The 19970-nt window shown below is 36.2% G+C and overlaps 1 protein-coding gene across 2 annotated transcripts in view; it reads right to left on the minus strand.

The window, feature by feature from the left end:
• Positions 1-6634: 6634 nt before the first annotated feature.
• Positions 6635-19970, minus strand: part of KCNJ3 (potassium inwardly rectifying channel subfamily J member 3) — a 123876-nt gene continuing 110540 nt past the window's right edge. The window contains exons 3-4 of one of the 2 annotated variants that reach the window (XR_015696048.1): positions 9963-11002; positions 6635-9832 (exon numbers count right to left, since the gene is read on the minus strand). Coding sequence is in view for 1 of the 2 variants with exons in the window: in XM_014059589.2 (XP_013915064.1) it covers positions 10413-11002 (590 nt within the window). In the remaining variant the exon portion in view is untranslated. Of the gene's footprint in view, positions 11003-19970 lie in introns of both variants that reach the window. The other variant, XM_014059589.2, reaches the window with a different exon arrangement.

The following is a 19970-nucleotide window of genomic DNA, read 5'->3' on the forward strand; positions in this document are numbered from 1 at the left end:
AAATCATCAGAAGAAAATATATTTTAACCTAAAGTCATATCGCAATGAAAACTTGTCACAGCATTAGTTAAACAACGACAATTCTTTAGAGAAAAGGAAAATCTGTTTTAATATGTTTTAGGGCTTATAAAATAGACTGTTTCCACCATGATATTACATATCATTTACCAATTACAAAAGAACCCTTCACTTTCTTTTTGCTATCTCACACTGCACAAAAGTTAGGTTAGCATATACTTTACACGTAACTATTCCTACATATAAGTGGATTCTAATGCATGATAATAGAGCTGACTGTGCAAAGGTTCAAATATAGAAGTATGAATAAAATTAGCCTCTGACATAAGCGGCACAGTAAAATATCACCAATGTCCTATTTGCAGAAGAGCAGTACGCTCTAAATTGCCTTTCCTTGAAAGTATGATACAAAAATCAAACCTGAGTTTTGAAGAGACTTACTAATTTTATGTGGAAAAATCACATGAATTTTTTTTCATATTCGCTGTTTTACATGCCAGAATTGTGGACACCAGCTACCTTCTGCGTTTTAGGCGGGAGGTTTTGGCTTTCAATTAAACACATCCATACTGCCAATAACTCAAAATGTAAGGTCAAAAACATACATTTCAGTTTACAAATTTTAAACAAGATTTCAAAGATGAGGGAAATTATACAAAGCCCATTGTGATACCTCAGGTTCACATAAACTCTTTTACCATGGATAAGCTATCTGCCTTTCCTTGACAGGTTGCAAAATGTTTAAATACTTTCAGCTACAAGGATATATGCTGTTACTGTTGTCACTGATTGATAAAAATGACTCTTGTACATTTTTAATGATTCACAGCCCTTTGAGAACTCGATGGATGAGTAAAATAATATTTTTTTTAAAAAAAGGAATAAAACCACACAATTCCATTCACATTTAGTTAAGAACAGGCTCACGTGAAAACAGTGGATCTTACTGCCAAACAAATATATTCAAAACTATACTGTAATTTCCCTTTGCCTCATGGTCCCATCCCAGCTGCATTTTCAAATAATTGAATATCCATTGTAATATTTTGACAGATTTTGTCATTATTGATTTTAATTGCTCTATTGTGTAGATTCCACTGAATAATACTGTTAATATTTTGACAGATTTTGTAATTATTTTAATTACTCTGTTGTGTAAATTCCACTGAATAAGATACTATGCAAATAGTTTACCAAAAGAGTAATAAGAGTAATTTAGAAACAACTATTGAAGTGGCATTGCTTTCAATAATTATTTTGTGATACTCCAGAGCAGGGGTGGGTTCTGGCAGGCAATACTGCCGGTTCGCTCGTGTGCGCACTTTGTGTGCACATGCTTGATGTGCGCTGTGTGTGCATGCGCAGCACAATTAAAATTGTTCTGCACATGGACAGAACTGAAAAACAAGATGGTGGTCCTGATGGTGCCGCATGGAGAACTGGTTCGGGGGCATGGCAGGCTTGAATCACTGCCAGTTCCAGCGACCTAGGCTGCCAAACCACTACCAGTTCGGCCGAACCAGTCCAAACCGGTAGGGACCCATCACTGCCCCAGAGTAACTTCAGGCATTCAAGAATGACATCAGCTGGTTCAGAGTAGTTATGCATTTTATATCTCATTGCAGGACTCCAAAGTCAATGCATTGTGACCTTTTGAACAACTGCAGAGGTGATCTATTCTCTCTACCTATCAAAGTGCTCTCATGTTTCATGAGAAGCTGTTCCAGGAGTTGCTTCCTGTGGGAAGCACAGAAAATGGGAAAGTTCCTTTGCATGAACTCTTATAAACCCAGTCTAAATTAAAAGTTCAAAGATAAGCATCATATCACTGCATATCAAGCAATACAAATATATATGTAAAGTACATACAAAAAACATTTGGTGCATTCAAACATATTTTGGCGTTATTGCTGAAACAAAAATTCCTAACGTGAACGTCTTTACGAAAATAAAACAATTCAAATGGTTGCATTTCCTCAATTCAATTATTTTCCAAATAATCATTATTAATTATAACTTACAGATATTACTAGAACAGTATAACAAAAGTAAATATAATAATTTGTATGTGGTATGCTGAAATTTGGTACTACTGCCACACATTTTTATTCCCTAAACCCAAATTTCAAAGCAAAGATTGACACTTGCAGTGGGGATGAACTTCCTGACTTATAGGGCATCGTCCAATTATCTGGTATTCTGACAATTTAAGACAATCCACTTGTGGCTGGATCTTCAGAGGTAAAGTGAACTGTCTGGTAATTTTCGGCTGCTACAGAAAGCTGCATCAATATATTGTTCGCCTCTATGGCAAGGATATTTTCCATCAGGTTTGTAAGCTGGAAGCTCTTCAAAACACAGATCTTCTCTTTCTCTTTCTCAATTTGTATAGCTGCCTGTCTCAAAGGTAGTCCTCGACTTACAACCACAATTGAGCCCCAAAATATATGTCGTTAAGTGAGAAATTTGTTACGTGGGTTTTGTCCCATTTTACGACTTTTCTTGCCACATTTGTTAAGTTGTGGGACACAGCAACCATCATAAATACAAATCAGTTGCCAAGCATCTGACTTTAGATCATATGACCATGGAGATGCTCCAATGGTTGTTAAGTGTGAAAAACAATCATGTCACTCTTTTCATTGCTGTTGTAACTTTGAATGGCCACTAAATGAACTGTTGTAACTCAAGGACTATCTGTACAATCATTAACTCTCCAATCACCCACTCAGTAGATATGAGATGTTAGTCTTTCTCATCCTTTGTTGACATTAAGATGCATGGACTTCAACTCCCAGAATTCCCCCAGCCAGCATGCTTTTAGGGACATGCTAGCTGGGGGAATTCTGGGAGTTGAAGTCTCCAGATCTTAATGTTGAGAAACACTGCTATAGAAGAAATAAGACATGATTGGTCAAATTTTAAAGAGATCTCATCCCTCCCGCCAGTGTATTGACAATGGGAGAAACATGCTCCTTCAAACAAACTTAATGCACAAGAGAATATTATTATTCTGCCAGCAGATAAAGAAAATGCTGCAGTGATTATGAATATGAAGGACTGTCAGAACAATCTCCAGGACCTCTTAGGCCAGGTGTCATAAAAACTTAAATGTGATTCAACAGCTAATGTCTTAGGCAATGTTTCTCAACCTTGGCGACTTTAAGTCCTGTGGACTTCAACTCCCAGAATTCCCCAGCCAGGACTTAAAGTCGCCAAGGTTGAGAAACACTGTCTTATGGCAAAACACTTAGCTGCACTTTTACAGCCTTTAAGTGGACTTATGTCAACATATATTAAGGATTCAACACATTTTATTGAGAAATAAATAAGCTTGGTCTTAGACAAGGTAATGTACTGATCAGTTTTGATGTGGTTTTACTTTTTAGAAAGTTGCTGACTAAGGAAACATTAGTACTGTGTATATTAAGAAAATCTTTTCCGAAGACTTTACCAATTTATTCCCTAATAATGTGATCTAATGGGCAGCTATTTCTAGGAGAACATCACATTCTTTCAGCAAATTAAATGGGTTGGCATAGGGTGCCCACTGAGTTCAGTTTCTATAATTTCTATTCAGAAATTTGAACAATGTGGACTAGACCCTGCACCTTTAAAACCATATGTGGATGACTTTTTTGTGACCTGGCGTTACAGTGAGGAAGAACTCAAGAAATTTCTAGAGCATCTAGTCCCTGTTTGACCCAAGGGTAGTGCTTCCAACTGAAGGCAAACAGGCAGCCCCCAGGCTGGCATAGTCGGAGACGGCTCCTGAAGGAAGAGATGAAGCGAAAGCGTTCCATCTGGTGAGGTTTTTTTTCTTTTTTTACTTTCAGAAGATTTGTGTTAAGAAACTTTTTTTCTTAAAGAAAAATAACAATTAGTCCTCAAAGTAAGAATAAAGCAGCAAATTTTATACTTATTGGACTGCTACTAGAAGATTTCCTGCTCTAGTTTGTAACGATGTTTTGTGGATTGAAGTAATTGCAACATTTCCTGTCTCCCTGCTTGTAGTCTATGGACTGATCTTTTTTTTCTATTTTTTCCTTTTCACTACCCTATTTTTTTCTGTTGGCTAAATTAAACTTCTTCTCTTACTTCAACAAATTTTTCCTTCTATTGGTTAAAACCATATTAAAGATAGTTAAGGGAAAGCATACAAAAAAATAACAATTGACTAATTATTGAATCTGCCACCTGGAAGCCAAAGTCTGAACTTTGTTTCTGTTTTGGATACAATGTAGCCTTTGTTCTGCTTCATTTGGTTTCACTGACCTTGCAATGGAAGGGTTTGGAATTCGCTTATAAAACCTGATAAAGACTTAAAAGCACGAAACCTGTTTTGTTAGTGCGTCTGGTAAATATTTTGGCAAGAGAAAGAAAAGACAAGCAAGAGATAAAAACCCTCCAATTTTACAAACTTTGAAAGAACTGGTGTTTAAGATTTAAAATAAATACAGACACATCTCCTAAAATTTTGACAGGCTAGAGTGGCAGATTCCTTCTCCTATTTTTTCTTTATATTCCTTTACATTTTGAAAAATGGATCAATACTCAGAGGAAGAAAATCTAATAATCCAAAACATCCTGGCTGGACTTCAAAATATTTCAGAAGGACTTAAGAGATTTGACAAAAAATGGGACAGTTTATGGGCTGCTACAGTTAAGGAGGAGGGGGTTGGAGCCCCAGAGATCAAAGAAGAGAATGGAAACGTAGAAAATAAAGATAAGATGTCAGATGAATCCATCAATGGACTAAATACGAGCGAAAGTGAAAAGAAGGGAATCTGGAAAAGTGTTTTTGACAACTTGGAGCCTTTCTTTCAACTTCAAGATGCAGGAGGGGAAAAAAGAGTGAAAAGGATGGAATTAAGAAGACAAATATATCCAGAAACAAGTTTGATAACCAAAGCTAAGCCTACCTTAATAACAATTAAAGAGCAACAAAACTACATGAGAGATCCTTTAAGCTACAGAGTGCAGAGAGTAGTGTTAAACTCTGAAAAGATTCCAATAAGAGAAATGACACAACTGCTGGTGAGAGAGAAAGGATTATTTTGCCACTGGAAAGACACTGGTTGATAATGCCACTTGATGATAAAAATTAGCTAATTTTTGATGATTAATAAGTAGGGATTTTAGTATTTTGTAGATTATCTTATAGATTATCATTGAATGTTTATAATATAATATATTATATATCATGATATTAACAATGAAAGGATAACCTTAATTAGGATAAATAACCAGGCCGCAAATTGCAACTGAGATTTGGTGAAATGATAAATCTTATAAATTGGTGTTTTAGATCCTGTTATGAAGCTATAGATAATTTGGATTAGAATAAGAAGTGATGTGACATAAATAGCAAACAATTGTTTCCTTTTTTTTCTCTGTCTTTTTCTAATTACAATAATAAAAGGGAATGTTAATGCATACCTTGGAGATTATCAACTAGAAATTTTAATTTGGATTAAAAATGGCAAACAATTGTTTTTTTTCCTGTCTTCTGACTACAAAAGCAAAAGGGAATGTTAACATATACTTTGGTGATTATCAACTAGAAATGTCAACATTTTTCTTTTTCTCTTTAGATTGTGTTAGATTTTAAATGGTCATTTTAATACATATTAATAGATTGTTGTTTAGAGATTGTTGCTTTTTTGCATCTGTGGAGAGAAAAGGAGAGAAAAATGTAAATAACCCCTAGTTAATTATAATAATAATAAAGATATGTTAGAGAGAGGAAATGTTAGATGTCCTTCTAATTGACTTTTTTTCCCTTAGAATATGTTATAAAGATATAAAGATATAAAGATTGACTGAGACTGGGGGAAGGGGAAAAAATGCCAGCAGGTGGCTGTGTTTTTGAAATCTTAACTAAATGAAAATGGTAGTATGGTGATAGTAAAATATATAAATTTTTAATATATACAATTTAAACTGAATGGAATATATGTGATTGTGGAAAGAACACATGAAATGTACTTGTAACCAATGGATACGCTTTCTACAAGATGTAATGAAAGATGCTTCTTTTCTTTTCGTGTTTTTTCTGTAATAAAACTAATAATTTTTTAAAAATAAATAAATTTCTAGAGCATCTGAATTGTGTCCACTAAAATATTCAATTTATGATGAAAGAGAAGAATGTCCAGCTTATATTTTTGGATGTTCTAATCATTAAATAATAATAATTTGAACATACAGTATACTAAAAACCAACATGTATTTGGTTTTAATTCTATTTAATTTACTATTAATTCTAACCTCATCTCCTCCAGCGATCTCCTCCATACCTTACTTACTGATCATACCTTACTTATTTGTAATCTGAAAAGATTACTGGATGAGTTAAGATATCCTGACTTTACCAGCTAATGGTTCCTCTGGTGGCGAGATCACACAACTGATCACACCTTACTTATTTTTAATCTGATCATACCTTACTGATCATACCTTACTTATTTGTAATATGAAAAGATTACTGGATGAGTTAAGATATCCTGACTTTATCAGCTAATGGTTCCTCTGGTGGCAAGATCACATAAGCGATGCAATCCAACAATAAAAACAGCTTCACATATACATCAAAGAACAAACTATATACCCAGAATAGGAAAGATGGTTCTCCTTTTTATTGAGAAAATTACAAACCAAACTGAACATTACTGGAGAGATACAACTTAGAAACCATCTACAAACCAATGTGAAAAATCCAATAAATTATTCATTCACTTAAGGATGGCAGAAGTCATCTTTCATCATCGGAAGTTTGTTACAAACCTTGCAATTGTACACAGGTGTGTATTGGAACTAAAAAAAACTAAAAAAACATAAGAAATATTACAACTTGAAAATCAGTGGTAACTGAATACCCACTGCTACATAATGGGCATAGATTCAATTGAAAGACACACAAGTATTAGCAATCATGTCAAATTGTCATGCACAGTTACAGAGAGAGAAGCTATTGAGATTTATAAACACTCCCAACATTAACAAGAAAGTCTGAATGTTAACAAAACCTGGTTTCCAGTTTTATATCACCCTAAAAAAAAGCCCTTGATTAACCACACTTTATAGAATCTTCAACGGTCTTACCTGAAATAATAATAATCAGTAGCTGGTTACGGACAGACCAATAAAAAAATTAGTCCCTTTGGAACTTGTTAAAATCATACCAATTACAAATTCGCTTGTATAAAGAACCAATCAGAAACTGGCTTTCCAGTGACATCCAATTAGAGATTAATTCTATTACAAATTCAAGAACTCTGTCAGTTTCTGCTCAGTTGCCTGTGATCACTTTACCTCAGAAAATACCAGCCATTGTTGCTGGTGAAATGTCAATAAACCAGATAATTAGTCATGGCTTATAAGGGCAGAAGCTTGGCCCCATTGGATTGATACCAGTAATGAAAGTTTGAGTTGTTAATATTTGTGATTCAAATGCTGGAACGGTGCAGGTTTCATTGATTTCTGCATTTGTGCATTCCCACACACTCCCACCTCCTTTTTGGCTTTGCTTCATGGCAAAAGAAAAAAGGTCTAGGGCCAGATTTCCACCTTCCAGGCATTAACTGATTAAGCTGGTTGCAGAACTGTAATTCAACCCTGGCTGCAAGTTAGAAAGTTTAAAGAATAGCACAACTAGCATTAAACTCTCAAGGGAATTTTGGACTTTTCTTTTTCGGTGAACAGTTCCCTATTTCAAATTATGGCATATTGCAGGGAACTCCAGAAGTGGTTTCTGATATGGCCTAGGAACCAGTTTCTAACAGAAAAGGAAAGAAGTCAAATACTCTTCTGGGAGCACACAAGCCCTTGGAATCAGCTAAAGTATCTTGGTTCCTTGTTTAAGGTTTTGTGTTACACAACAAGAGTGGTTCTGCTCTGAGGTTTATCGATCGTCATTGCTTTGGAAGCTTGGTTTTAGGTTACTTGGAAGAAATCTTCCCCATGGTATTGATTCATCATTTCCTATAGCATGTAACACAATTTCCATAATTAAGCCAACTGGATTGTGTGTTAAACATTTTTCCTACCATACAGGCACCTCTGGCAACTATACTCCTTGATCCCTGATGTCTTGTGTGTGTAGCACACTGTAAACAAAATTTATATATGTTACTCTGATTACTATAATCAGTAATCCTATTATTAGGATTGTGGCTCTTGATTTTGTGCAGTGGATTTTTTGGTACTCTTTTGGATTATGGTTATAAGAATTTCACGAAAGAATCATAAGGATTCTAAATCTGTGTTGGCTAAAATAGCCAAGAGAGAGAGAGAGAGAGAGAAAGAAAGAGAGAGGGAGGGAGGGAGAGAAGGCTTGCATTTTTACTGCTAAATTATATCTGCAAGTCTCCCCCCACCCCGCCCCCAATCTCACTGATCCTTACAGTTGAATTCTGATGAAGGTAGTTGTAAGGCTCCCCTCTTAAATAATCTACTGTAGTGGCTTCTGAATAAATAAGTTACAATTGGATGGCTCTACATATAATATGTAATAGCTGGAAATAACCTTGTAAAACAAGGTATTGGCTGTAGATGTGCCTCCAGCCAAGAATCTCTAAGTCGTTTGGCTATTTATAACATAGAGTTATCATAATCTCTTCCTGATTGTTTAATATCATTTTGGTTGATTCAGTGACATGTAGAAGCAAGAACGAGTAGCGTAATAATGCAACGACAGAAGAACTGCCTGCTCTGAGTTACAACTATGTCCCTTTTAACTGATTTGTGCCTTTTATCAGTGATCTGTCTTCCTATTTTGCAAGGGAAGTGCAACCTTGGGCTGCAAATGTACATTTTAATCCTTTTCATACATCCGTTGGAAGCAGTCCATAGACTTTATCGAAGGGCACTAAAGCTGCTTGGTCTATTTCTGATAATGCATAGTAGGTACCGTTATAATTTGTTTTTATTTGCCTTCATGCAGCTAAGGCGGACTTACAGAAGACTGCATCGATGATTAGGCTGTTTGTACTGTGGAGAAAAAAAACCTCTTTTCATTAATGAAGCTGCAGACCCTAACAAATGTTATTGTCATAAAATAATCTGCAAGTTACTTTCCAATAATCAGGAACCTTAGAATAACTATTGAGATGACTACTCCCAAGGTCCTTGATTTCTAAGAAGTTATGAATAGCTCAGAGCCTATCTGTGCTCAGATTTCCAAAAAGCGCTTCACAAGGGATTATGCATCTTTCACAGTAAGCTTTTGAGGCCCTGGGTTATCTGAACCTAACTTTACTGTAGGATGAATATGGATATAAATAATTAATATGAAGAAAGAAATTTACTTAAATGTATGAAGTATCATAGTAAGCCATCAGTATAATAAATCAAGAAAATATTTCCATGTTGAACTTTATTTCATACTTATTTTTTAATGAAAATGAAACAAGCATGTATCACAACAAAATTCTTGATTTTATGACCTCTGCCTAAAATAGAACTCTGCCTGCCATGTATTTTGCCTGCTTCTAACCAGAATTGACTTTTATGTAAAGAAAAGATAGAGTATTCATATAGCAAAATAAACTGGGGAAAGTGTTAAAGCAAGAGAAAAAAAAAGCTTAAGGCTTAAAAGTTTTGGTGTTCAAAATTCTTAATAGTAATAGCCTTATTTGAACAAAGAAAACATGCACTGTAACTGTCTGAAGAAAACATCACAATTTACATCAGGAGAAAAAAAATGGGCATGATTAAGCCAACATACACATTTAACTGTATTGACTGGAAAGTAATTAAATATGTATTTAAAGATTAACCAAAGATCTGATTCAGTTTCTTATCTATGTATAGCCTTCCCCTGCATATTTCCTTACTCTCATGAGACATGCTGCTGTTACTGAGTGGGAGTGGGAGATGTTTCAGCAGAAAACTCCCCATCTTTTTTGAAGGAAATGGAGGATGCAATGGGCACATGCTCATGCCTGAAATGTTCATCTTTTGCTGGATTTTGTGCCTTTATAAATTATAATCTGCCCTGTTAGTAGCTCACATTTGTTTGTACTTATTAATCAAAGCTTAAGAAATATAGGAGAATTAACACTCCATTTACATTTTTCCCAGAATATACAGTATAAATATAAGAAGAACCATGCCAGAAAACTATATGCAAAATTTGCACACTATTATTGCATGCTTGTGATGATACTACATGCCAAATAGTATTAGCTTATTAGCTTTCAAATTGATCCTAAGCTGAACTTCAGATCTTTTATTGTAGATTTCATCAGTCCTTAAAAAGGGAAGAGTATTATCCCAGAGTACGTGTAGCTGTAAAGAAACCCAGTCACCAAATATTATTTAAATGCATTTGCTTTTCTGCCCCCAATTAGATACAATGGCAATTCAAGTAATGCCTAAAAAGTTTGTTCCTGTTATGTAAATCGATCGGAATTCATTTTTCTCAGCTTTCGGGGAAGGTTTCCCTCCATTCTGCCTCCTCCTTCTCCGGATAACTTTTGAAGTTTTGGTGGCAAGTCTGCCATAGATTGGCTCATAGGGTCTGATAACATTTTTGTGGTCTTAGATATCAGTTTCTCTTCTGAGTTTCCAGGGACAGAACTTATTCGCTGAAGTTTCATAGGAAGATCCCCCATGCTATAGGCTTTTTCTGAAGTAGTAGAACTCATTCTTAACAGTTTTTTAGGAAAGTCTTCCCTTCCAGTCATTTTCTGTAGTTTGGAGGGTATCTTTGTACCAATGTCATCAAGGCCATCTAGACATTCTATAGAATTATTCCTTTCTTTACTGTTCCCTACAGCTGGTGCTATTAAAGGGGAGGACATAAGCAGCATTTCTTCCTGTTCTTTCACACTGTAAGGTGGAGTAGGAACTTCAAAGGTTGCATGGAACTGGGAGTAGTCTACTTTGAAAAATCCTTCTTCTAAGGAAATGACAGGAAAAAAACGATGACCCCAGAGAACCTCATCTTCTGTGTATGATGTTCTGGCTTGACAAGTCATTCCTGCAGTCAAAGAGCAAACACAAAATTAGCGAATGAGTTGGAAATAACATTATCTACACATAAAACACATTTGGTTTGATTTCCAGCTCTCTGGGCATAATTTCCAATAATATCAATGGAATGTGTGGGTGCCCATGTACATGTAACACATGACAATTGTTTCTTCTGAGAATTTTTGCCAAATTGTTCTATAACAATTGTAAGTTAGGGACATTCAACTCCATTTCTGTAAGGCTGCCCTCTTGTTTCACTGCATATGTGCAATATTTGGAATTGTTATAAAATTTACTTTAGTTAAAAGACAAAACAAAAACCATGCTGAAAATACATTGAAAAAAATTACATGAATCCTTAGATAAAAACTATAAACCAGGAGGAAGCAAAAGACAGTCTCTTCTAAAGGAACTGGGTACTGCAATTGGAGTTACATGACTGATATTCTGTGAATTCATAGATAGATTAGGCATCTGGATGGGTGAATAGATAATCCATTGAAAGTTCAGTTTATTAATCCAATTTAAATGTAGCTAGTTAAAATCTATAACTGGTACCATAACTAAGTCAGATCTCGTTTGACCACATCATCTTTGGTTGACACTTATTTTCAGGAAGAATACTATTCTACTCTCAACATATTGAAACTGTATTCTATATCCACTTCCTGACTAAATAATCTCTATTTTACCTGGCTTAAATTTCAATGCATTATCTCTCATCTAGTTCTAGATACTAGAAAATCTCAGATACTTCACAATAGCAATAGCATTCAGACTTATATACTGCTTCACAGTGCTTTAAAGCCCTCTCTAAGCAGTTTACAGAGTCAGCATATTATCCCCAACAATCTGGGTCCTCATTTTACCCACCTTGGAAGGATGGAAGGCTGAGTCAACCCTGAGCTGATGAGAATTGAACTGCCGAACTGCAACCAGCAGTCAGCAGATGTACCTTGCAATACTGCATTCTAACCATGGCTCCATGGCTCCATACAACAGGATTTAATACATTATAATTCTTAACTTACTAAAGTACTTTAAACTGTCTCTTGAAACTTACATCTATAGAGCCAATCTGCCTCTCCCACCATCCAATTTAAACCTTACATCAATCTAGCCACCATGCATTTGATAAATGAGCTGCAACTCACAAAAGTTTATGACTTAATAATATTTGTCAGCTGGAGGTGGTGCCATTTTCATTCTGCTTTTTGCCTCCATAGATTAACTTGGCTCCGATCATACAATATCAAATGCTGATCTAGAATATTAGCAACTTCCCTAGTAATTAGATGAAAAAGGAAGAGCAGCCAGTTATCTGCATATTGATGTCGAAGTATTCCAAGGCTTTTCATGGTCTCTCCCAGTAGTTCCATGGGCTACTACTCAACAGGGCATAAAACTGGCCTCTAAGGAATAACATCAGTTCCCCAGCATACTCCATTTGAAAGGGACTAACCCATACTTGATGCCAAATTAAAATGAATTATTAATAAAATGATTATCTTGAAATTAAAAAATGCTTAATACGAACAGGGAAATACTAGTAATACTATCTCTTAGAGTTAATGACTACTGCTACTATTCATATGATGGAGAAGATGCCTACCAAGCAAGTTTCTAATGACATTATCCTTTCAATGAATTCCAGTATTATTAGATTTCATGACTGACTGATTTCTATATTAGGAAGTGTTTGATGAGAAACATGTTATACTTTCATACATTACTGGAGCTTAAATTACACTCTTTAAAAAGCAAGAGTTGCTGTATTCTGCCATAAGGGAGAAAATGTAAAATGCATATTGCCAGCTGAAGACTGTTGCAAACTTTCAAGATTTCGAAGTTCCTGAGGATGCAAGATGGTTAGAAAGGGATGGGGAAAACAGAAGGAATATAGCTGATCTTAGAGCCATGTCTAATTAGATAACATCATATAGAATGAGAATTTGCAAATGGGGTCTTCAGTTTGTCTTATAGCTGATCAGTTATCACATCAAGGAACAAAGTATATTTTAAGAGCAATCAAAAGCATTTCAAGAGTATCAATTTTTCATGTCATTTTCATTTCAGAACAAATAACTGACAGAACAAGAACCAAAATTCCTACTATTTTGATCAATCAATAAGAAATCTGACCCAATTCTGGGTTGTATCAGAACAAGAGTGTCTCTTTGGCTTGTGTTTGTCTCTCAATACAAGCACCACAAAAATCAACTATATTAAAAAGGATACACTGCATGTTTGTCATCAGAAGCTTCTAGTGGGAGATACAACAACTGGATATAAGCAATTTATCATGATGCTTGTATTTTAACAATAAAGTCAAAGTCATCTCTGAAGTCAATATTCCCAAAACTGTGACACTTCACTGTTATTGATGACAAAAAATAGTTCATTAAGTTTGATGATACAATTTGTGATACAGTGGTTTAAAAAATAGGCTTATCTTTTTTTATCTCTTACCTTCCAGGCTGCAGTCATACCAATTACATTTGTTCAGGCAAAATATGCATTGCTTAAATAGGTAATGTAGAAGAGAGGGGATTATACATTACAAAAGACCAGTCTTTTTACATCTTTATGCAAATTTAAAATAAGCTTCCCATTCCTTTCAAATTCAGGTGAGTTTATTAACAAATCCATGTCTTTCCTTTTTAACTAGCTGTTGTGTTGTTATTCATAGAAATAAATGCTTCAGAGACAGGGAAGATATATCTTTCTGCCTCAAGCAGGATCTTCTTGGCGAAAGCAGAGATGCTTACTTAAGCATGTTGCAGAAAGAGAATTTCCCTCTGTCCCTTCCACTCCATGTGAAAGCGCTTTTGTTCTTTTGAAAACTGCAAGCAGTTCTTTGGGAAAAGGTAAGGCAAGAAGCTAAGAACCGACTCTAAGGAACAGCATTCCTGGACTTCGGAGAAAAAGAGGTTTTCTGTTTATTAATGCTGGAAAAAAGTCCTAGAGTCTTATGGGGTTTTCCCCCCTTTCTCTTGGAGATCATTGTAAAATACTAATCTGCCTTCCGTTGAGGACCTATATACTGCACTAGTCAAAAAGAGGGCTGTGAAATTATTTATAAACCCCTCACATCCTGGACATAAATTGTTTCAATTTCTACCCTTAAAACGACGCTATAGAGCACTGCACACCAGGACAACTAGACACAAGAACATTTTTTTCTCCAAACGCCATCACTGTGCTAAACAAATAATTCCCTCAATATGTCAAACTATTTACTAAGTCTGCATTACTATTACTATTAATCTTCTCATTGTTTCTATCACCGATCTCCTCCCACTTATGATTGTATGATTGTAACTTGGTTGCTTGTATCCTTATGATTTATATTGTTTCCTAGTATGATTTGATTGCATATTTGTACTTAATGACTATCATTAAGTGTTGTACCTTATGATTCATGATGAATGTATCTTTTCTTTTACAGTATGTACACTGAGAGCATATGCACCAAAGACAAATTCCTTGGTGTCCAATCACACTTGGCCAATAAAGAATTCTATTCTGTTCTGTTCTATTCTATTCGTCATTCGATCTACTTTATATTATTTTGCTTCTACCGGGGAAAGGTTTTGTGTGATTAAAAAAAAAGTTTAACATTAAAATGGAACTTTACATTGATCTTTTCCTGTTTTTAAAAAAATAAAATTTGATTATTAATATTCTGTAAAATTGTTCTATCTTCTGAAAAAGGGAGGGGAAAAATGAACTGATTTCCCTAGCCATATGCCTCAATACTGTATGGTCAGATAATGATCATTTAATTTTTCAGTAAATAACAGAAAGGATGGGTCAGGCACAAGGAAGAAGGAAACAAGCAATGGCAGCAAAATGCAGGAACCCACAAGATTTAAGGCTAACCTCAACTCAGATGTGGTACGACACCATCCCACTGCGTATTTGACATTTATCAGTGGAACAGGCTAAGCGCTGCAAAGTAACAGCAGACATTTTCCTAATATGAGTAAATAGTCAACTACAGGGTTATATAAATCTACAGTAGGGTTGCCTTCAGTGTAGGGAAAGTTGATGTTGTTTGCAAAGCAAATAATGCAACACTCGGATAGCAATAAGGGATGCAGATAGAGAGGGGGAATTGAATTTACTGGCAGATTTTGATTTATCAAAAAAAGAGAAAGAAACAGAAGGGAAAAAAGAAGAAAAGAACCAGTCCTGAAGGAAAAGACATTGTGAGATAGGAGAGTCCAAAGGATACAAAAACCTCATACTTACCTCTCCCCTTTCCCAATGGGAAAAAGGCAACTGTGAACCTAGCATCATTGGGACTTTTGATCAAACCCTATCATCCATCGACTCTTATCATGGACCCAAGAGTGTTTTGCTTATTACTGCATTAGGACATTATTGACTAGCAATATATTTTATCTTATTTTAATAATTAATTTGACTTTTGCTACTGTGATTTTCTTCTATTTTTAAATTGTATATTTCTTCTACAGTGCATTGCCAGGTTTCAACTTAAATAGCAATTCATATAAATAATAAGTAAAACTAGGAAGAGAATGAACCTGATTTTTAGAAAAAATTAAAATGTGGCGGGTCCTTGGTGCTCTTTGAGCTTGGATGTTTTCTTGCAGATGTTTCATTATCTAATTAGGGAACATCTTAAACAGAGAGCACCAGGGACCGCACAGTTCAACCCTGGGCTACAAATATTCTATCAAAAATTGAAATGTTATAAATGTAGTATGTTCTATATTCTATTAATTCTGTAAAGTTCACTTTAATAGCATGTGATCACATGAAATATATGTATTCATGCTCCTTCAACTGAGGGTTTGAGATATGTTAATATACCTGTAATAATCACTGTCTTTAGTTATTTATGAAAGTAATAAAGGTAGGTTATACATAAGCAAACAAAATATTGCATTATGTTGTAACTGTTGTTTTAATACTTACTCCCCCCCCCCTGCTGTAAACCTTTGGAATCTGATTAAACTGGAAGATATAAAAGTACTGTGATATAAATAAAATAAAATTAAAAATAAAATAAATAAAACAAAATAGCTAATCTCCTGCTTCCATTTCTCCTAATACCGAAATCATCATTCTGATCTTCTAAGTTTTAATATTCCTTCAAAGTGACATCCTCCATCAATTTCACCTCTTATGTTTGAACATTGTTTTCTGTCAGTGTTAAAATGGAAATGTGAGCTTTTAATGTTTCTTACTTTTTCCCTGTTTTCCTACTTTTTAGCTGGCTATCTGCTTTGCATGGCAGTGAGTCTTCTAAATGTTGATTGCTGAATTGCCAGATATATTGTTCAAACTATCTCACTTATTTTTCATCAGTCATACATTGTCACTGCTAGTTTGATTACTGCCAAACAAGAAGGAACGGAGCCAGTTCAATATTTTGCTTGTTTTATCATTCTTTGCCACAGGTAGCACGCAGAGTCCTCTCTGCGGACATGCCAACCGTCACCCCAGTCTAGCTCCACCGTGCATGTGCGCGCACCTCCCACCAGCCAGCAGGGTTTTGGGTCTCTGCCGCTCATGCATGGGGGAGGTGGGGTGCATGTGTGGGAGACACTTGCATTGCATTCACACCTATGTGTGTTCCCCCTTCCACTCCCCATTTTGGATCTGGAAGGCCTGCACCAACCTGAAAGCCAAAATGTGCCACATGAGGCCCCCCTACACCCTGTTTTTGACCTGCGAGGACTCCTGCACCAACCTGAAAGCCAAAACACCCCCCCCCCCATCCCATTTTGGCCCTGGAAAGCTTCCGGCACCAACCTGGAAGGCAAAATGGGGCACAGGGGGCGCTCGGATTGCATTTTGGGGTTTCACACCCATGCACACTTTGGGCACTCAGCACCAAAAAGGTTAGCCATCACTGTCACAACTATTCTCCCCATTTCAATAAAAAATGAAACCTGAAACCAAAAAAATGTAAACTTTAATCTCAGTTCATATATTTAACTTGAAAACATTTTCCATTTAATCTCTGTTTGCTTTATTTATACTTGAGTAAAGAAAATCCTCCGTGAGCTGCGCTGGCTACCTGTCGATCTCCGGGTGCACTTCAAGGTCCTACTCACCACCTATAAAGCGCTCCATGGTAGTGGATCTGGCTATCTGAGAGACCGCCTTCTGCCAATTACCTCCCTGCGTCCCATCAGATCGCATAGAGCTGGCCTCCTCCGTATTCCATCCGCCAGTCAGTGCCGACTGGCGACTACTCGGAGGAGAGCCTTCTCTGTTGCGGCTCCGACGCTATGGAACAACCTCCCCGTGGAGATCCGCACCCTCACCACCGTCCAGGCCTTCCGCACAGCCCTCAAGATCTGGCTAGCCCGTCAGGCCTGGGGATAAGTCTTTACTTTAGCCCCTCCCGAATGTCGAGTGAATGTTGTGTTTTATTGTTTAATTTATTTTTGCTCACATTTCTTTTTGTATTTGTCCCCTTCCCCTTTTATTGTAAGCCGCCCTGAGTCCCCTCAGGGAAAAGGGTGGCCTATAAATGCATAATAAAATGAAAAAAAAATGAAGAAAAGTCACACCAAAGTGAAGATGTACTTAACTGCCAATGTCCCTAACAATTGAGCAGGATTTCCTTATAGTATGAGTTAGTTGAACAGCCTTTTTGGAAAGTGGCAAACTATTTTTGTCTAAATTGGCCTTAGTGGTAATGTAGCCAAGGGCTATATAACATTATATATTTTTATATAACAATCTGCAGAGATTCCAGTATCCACTATGAAATTGCATTCATCAGTGGAACATTTTTTCCCATCTCCATCTCTATTCCTGCTAATTTGTTATAGATTAGGGGACCCTGAAAATCACTTATCAAGGGCTATATACGTATATCTGGGAAAGTTGTGACGGGGAATACAAAGGAAAGTTGCAAGAATATTTCCTTCATAATGAATCTAATCAATAAGGAGAATCATTACTTATATGTTTCAAAATGTGTCATAACTGAATGTGATATAATTATACAATGTCATGCAGATATCCTCACTGTTCCTGAGTTTATACTTTTGCATTCACATTATAAATGATGTCAGTGGTAAGAAAGTAATAGCAATCAACAAATTAAGAGATTTGAGATTAATTTTATTTAGAACTGTTTATTCAGCATAGGATATTAATCACATGCCAAGATAAGCCCTAAAAATAAAGCCAAATGTACATTTCAATTCTTTCTCAGTGCAGATTGGTGAATGAAAAGGATAACATGCTGGTAAAGATAATAAAACTTCCAGGTTTCCTTGAAAGAATAATTGGTTCTTAACAAACTTTGCTTAGGAGACCATAAATTTCCCTTTGACATCAATTTGAGAGAAAATCAGCCATGATAAATGCAAGATACTTTTAAAGAGGTTGGTGATGAATATGCAAAAACCTTAATTTAACATTATCACACAAAGAGGCTTATTCGTTGTTTCTTTTCATCTCAAGTGATCTACATTACCTACCTAAAACATGGTAGCTGTATGCCATTTCTTAATCAAAAACATATTTTTAATATATATATATGTGTGTGTATATATATATATATATACGATTTTGTAGGATGATTTTATTTACTCTAGAATATCACCAAAAAAGACAGGAATAATCTCAGTTCTGAGAAGGAAGCCTGAGCCACAGGAGGGAGCTGGAAGTGATAGGAAATATTAAATGAGCTGCTTGCCAATTAAAAGGTTTGAGAGGAAAAATCTGCCTGGCTAGAATAAGAGAATCATTTAAGCAAAATTCTCGTAAACAAATCATTTAATATGGTTCTACTTTGTTACATCTAATTAAAAAATGACATTTAAAAAATGACATTTATTTCACAATGCTTTAGGCAACAATTAAGTGCCATCTTCAGACCAGGAGCATATTGTCATAGCTAGAAAATATACTGCTTTTTATGCTAACATATTTTCTCACTGTGTTTGGAACATGAAAGAAGTGTAGTGTTGCAATCACAAGCAGACCATTTATAATGGCATTTCTTGGCAATTTTTTCCCTTGCAGAATTGTTGGAGCAATATTTGCATTTTGTTTGTTTATGGCACTGACATGTCATTATGCATGATATATTTTCTTCCTAATCTATCCTTTAAGAATACGAGGTTTGTAACCAAACATGATATTAATGTCTTATTCTCTGTTTTGTTGCTCTTAATTAGGAAGTCAACTTTTCTAAACTTCTTTAACACAATTGTCAATTCCTGTACTGAAATCATACAAATAGAAGAGCTTCAGGATTTTTAAAAAAATTAAATTCTAATCACTTTTAAGTTACTATAGCTATCCAATGAGACAATTATTGGTGGGCTGCTGGGGGTTCGCAGAGGTTCAGGAGAACCTCTAGCTAAGATTCTGTGCAGTTCAGAGAACCCCCAAATCCCACTCCTGGCTGGCCCCACCCACTGGGCCCCACCCACTGGGCCCCACCCCTCCCAGGAGTCCCCACGTGGCCCGTTTTGGGTACAGGTAAGTGCAGGGCATGCGCAGAGGCTTGGGGAGGGTGAAAAATGGACCTACAGGAAGTTGAGGAAGGCCCTCTGGACCCAACCCGTTTCCGGCCTCCAGAGGGCCTCCGAAGCCTGGGGAGACCGTTTTTTGTCCTCTGGAGGCTCCAGGGAACCATTTAGAGCCCGGGAAGGGCAAAAATGCCCCTCTCCCCATGGTGCAGGAGACTGACTAGGCCATGCCCATGCCCACCCAGCAATCGGGCAGAGAACCTCTTGCTAAAATTTTTGAAGCCCATCCCTGCTCCCATCTATAAATTTTGGGTGTTATATTATATTTGCTGATAAAGTACAAGTGGCTTCTGACTGAGTTGATGCAAAAGCATGGATACTTCTGAAGGTTAGTCTGAAGATTAGCTGCTATCAGGCAGGGGCTAACAAATTTAATCTTTTCTAATACCTAAACAAGGCTTTTCCTTATTTTCCTTCTAGTTGCTCCTTCCATTGCCTCCTCTC

This window comes from Thamnophis sirtalis, unplaced genomic scaffold (genome assembly GCF_051295495.1).
Source record: "Thamnophis sirtalis isolate CommonGarterSnake01/CBP01778 unplaced genomic scaffold, rThaSir2_p1.2 scaffold_1, whole genome shotgun sequence".
Classification (NCBI taxonomy): Eukaryota; Metazoa; Chordata; class Lepidosauria; order Squamata; family Natricidae; genus Thamnophis; species Thamnophis sirtalis.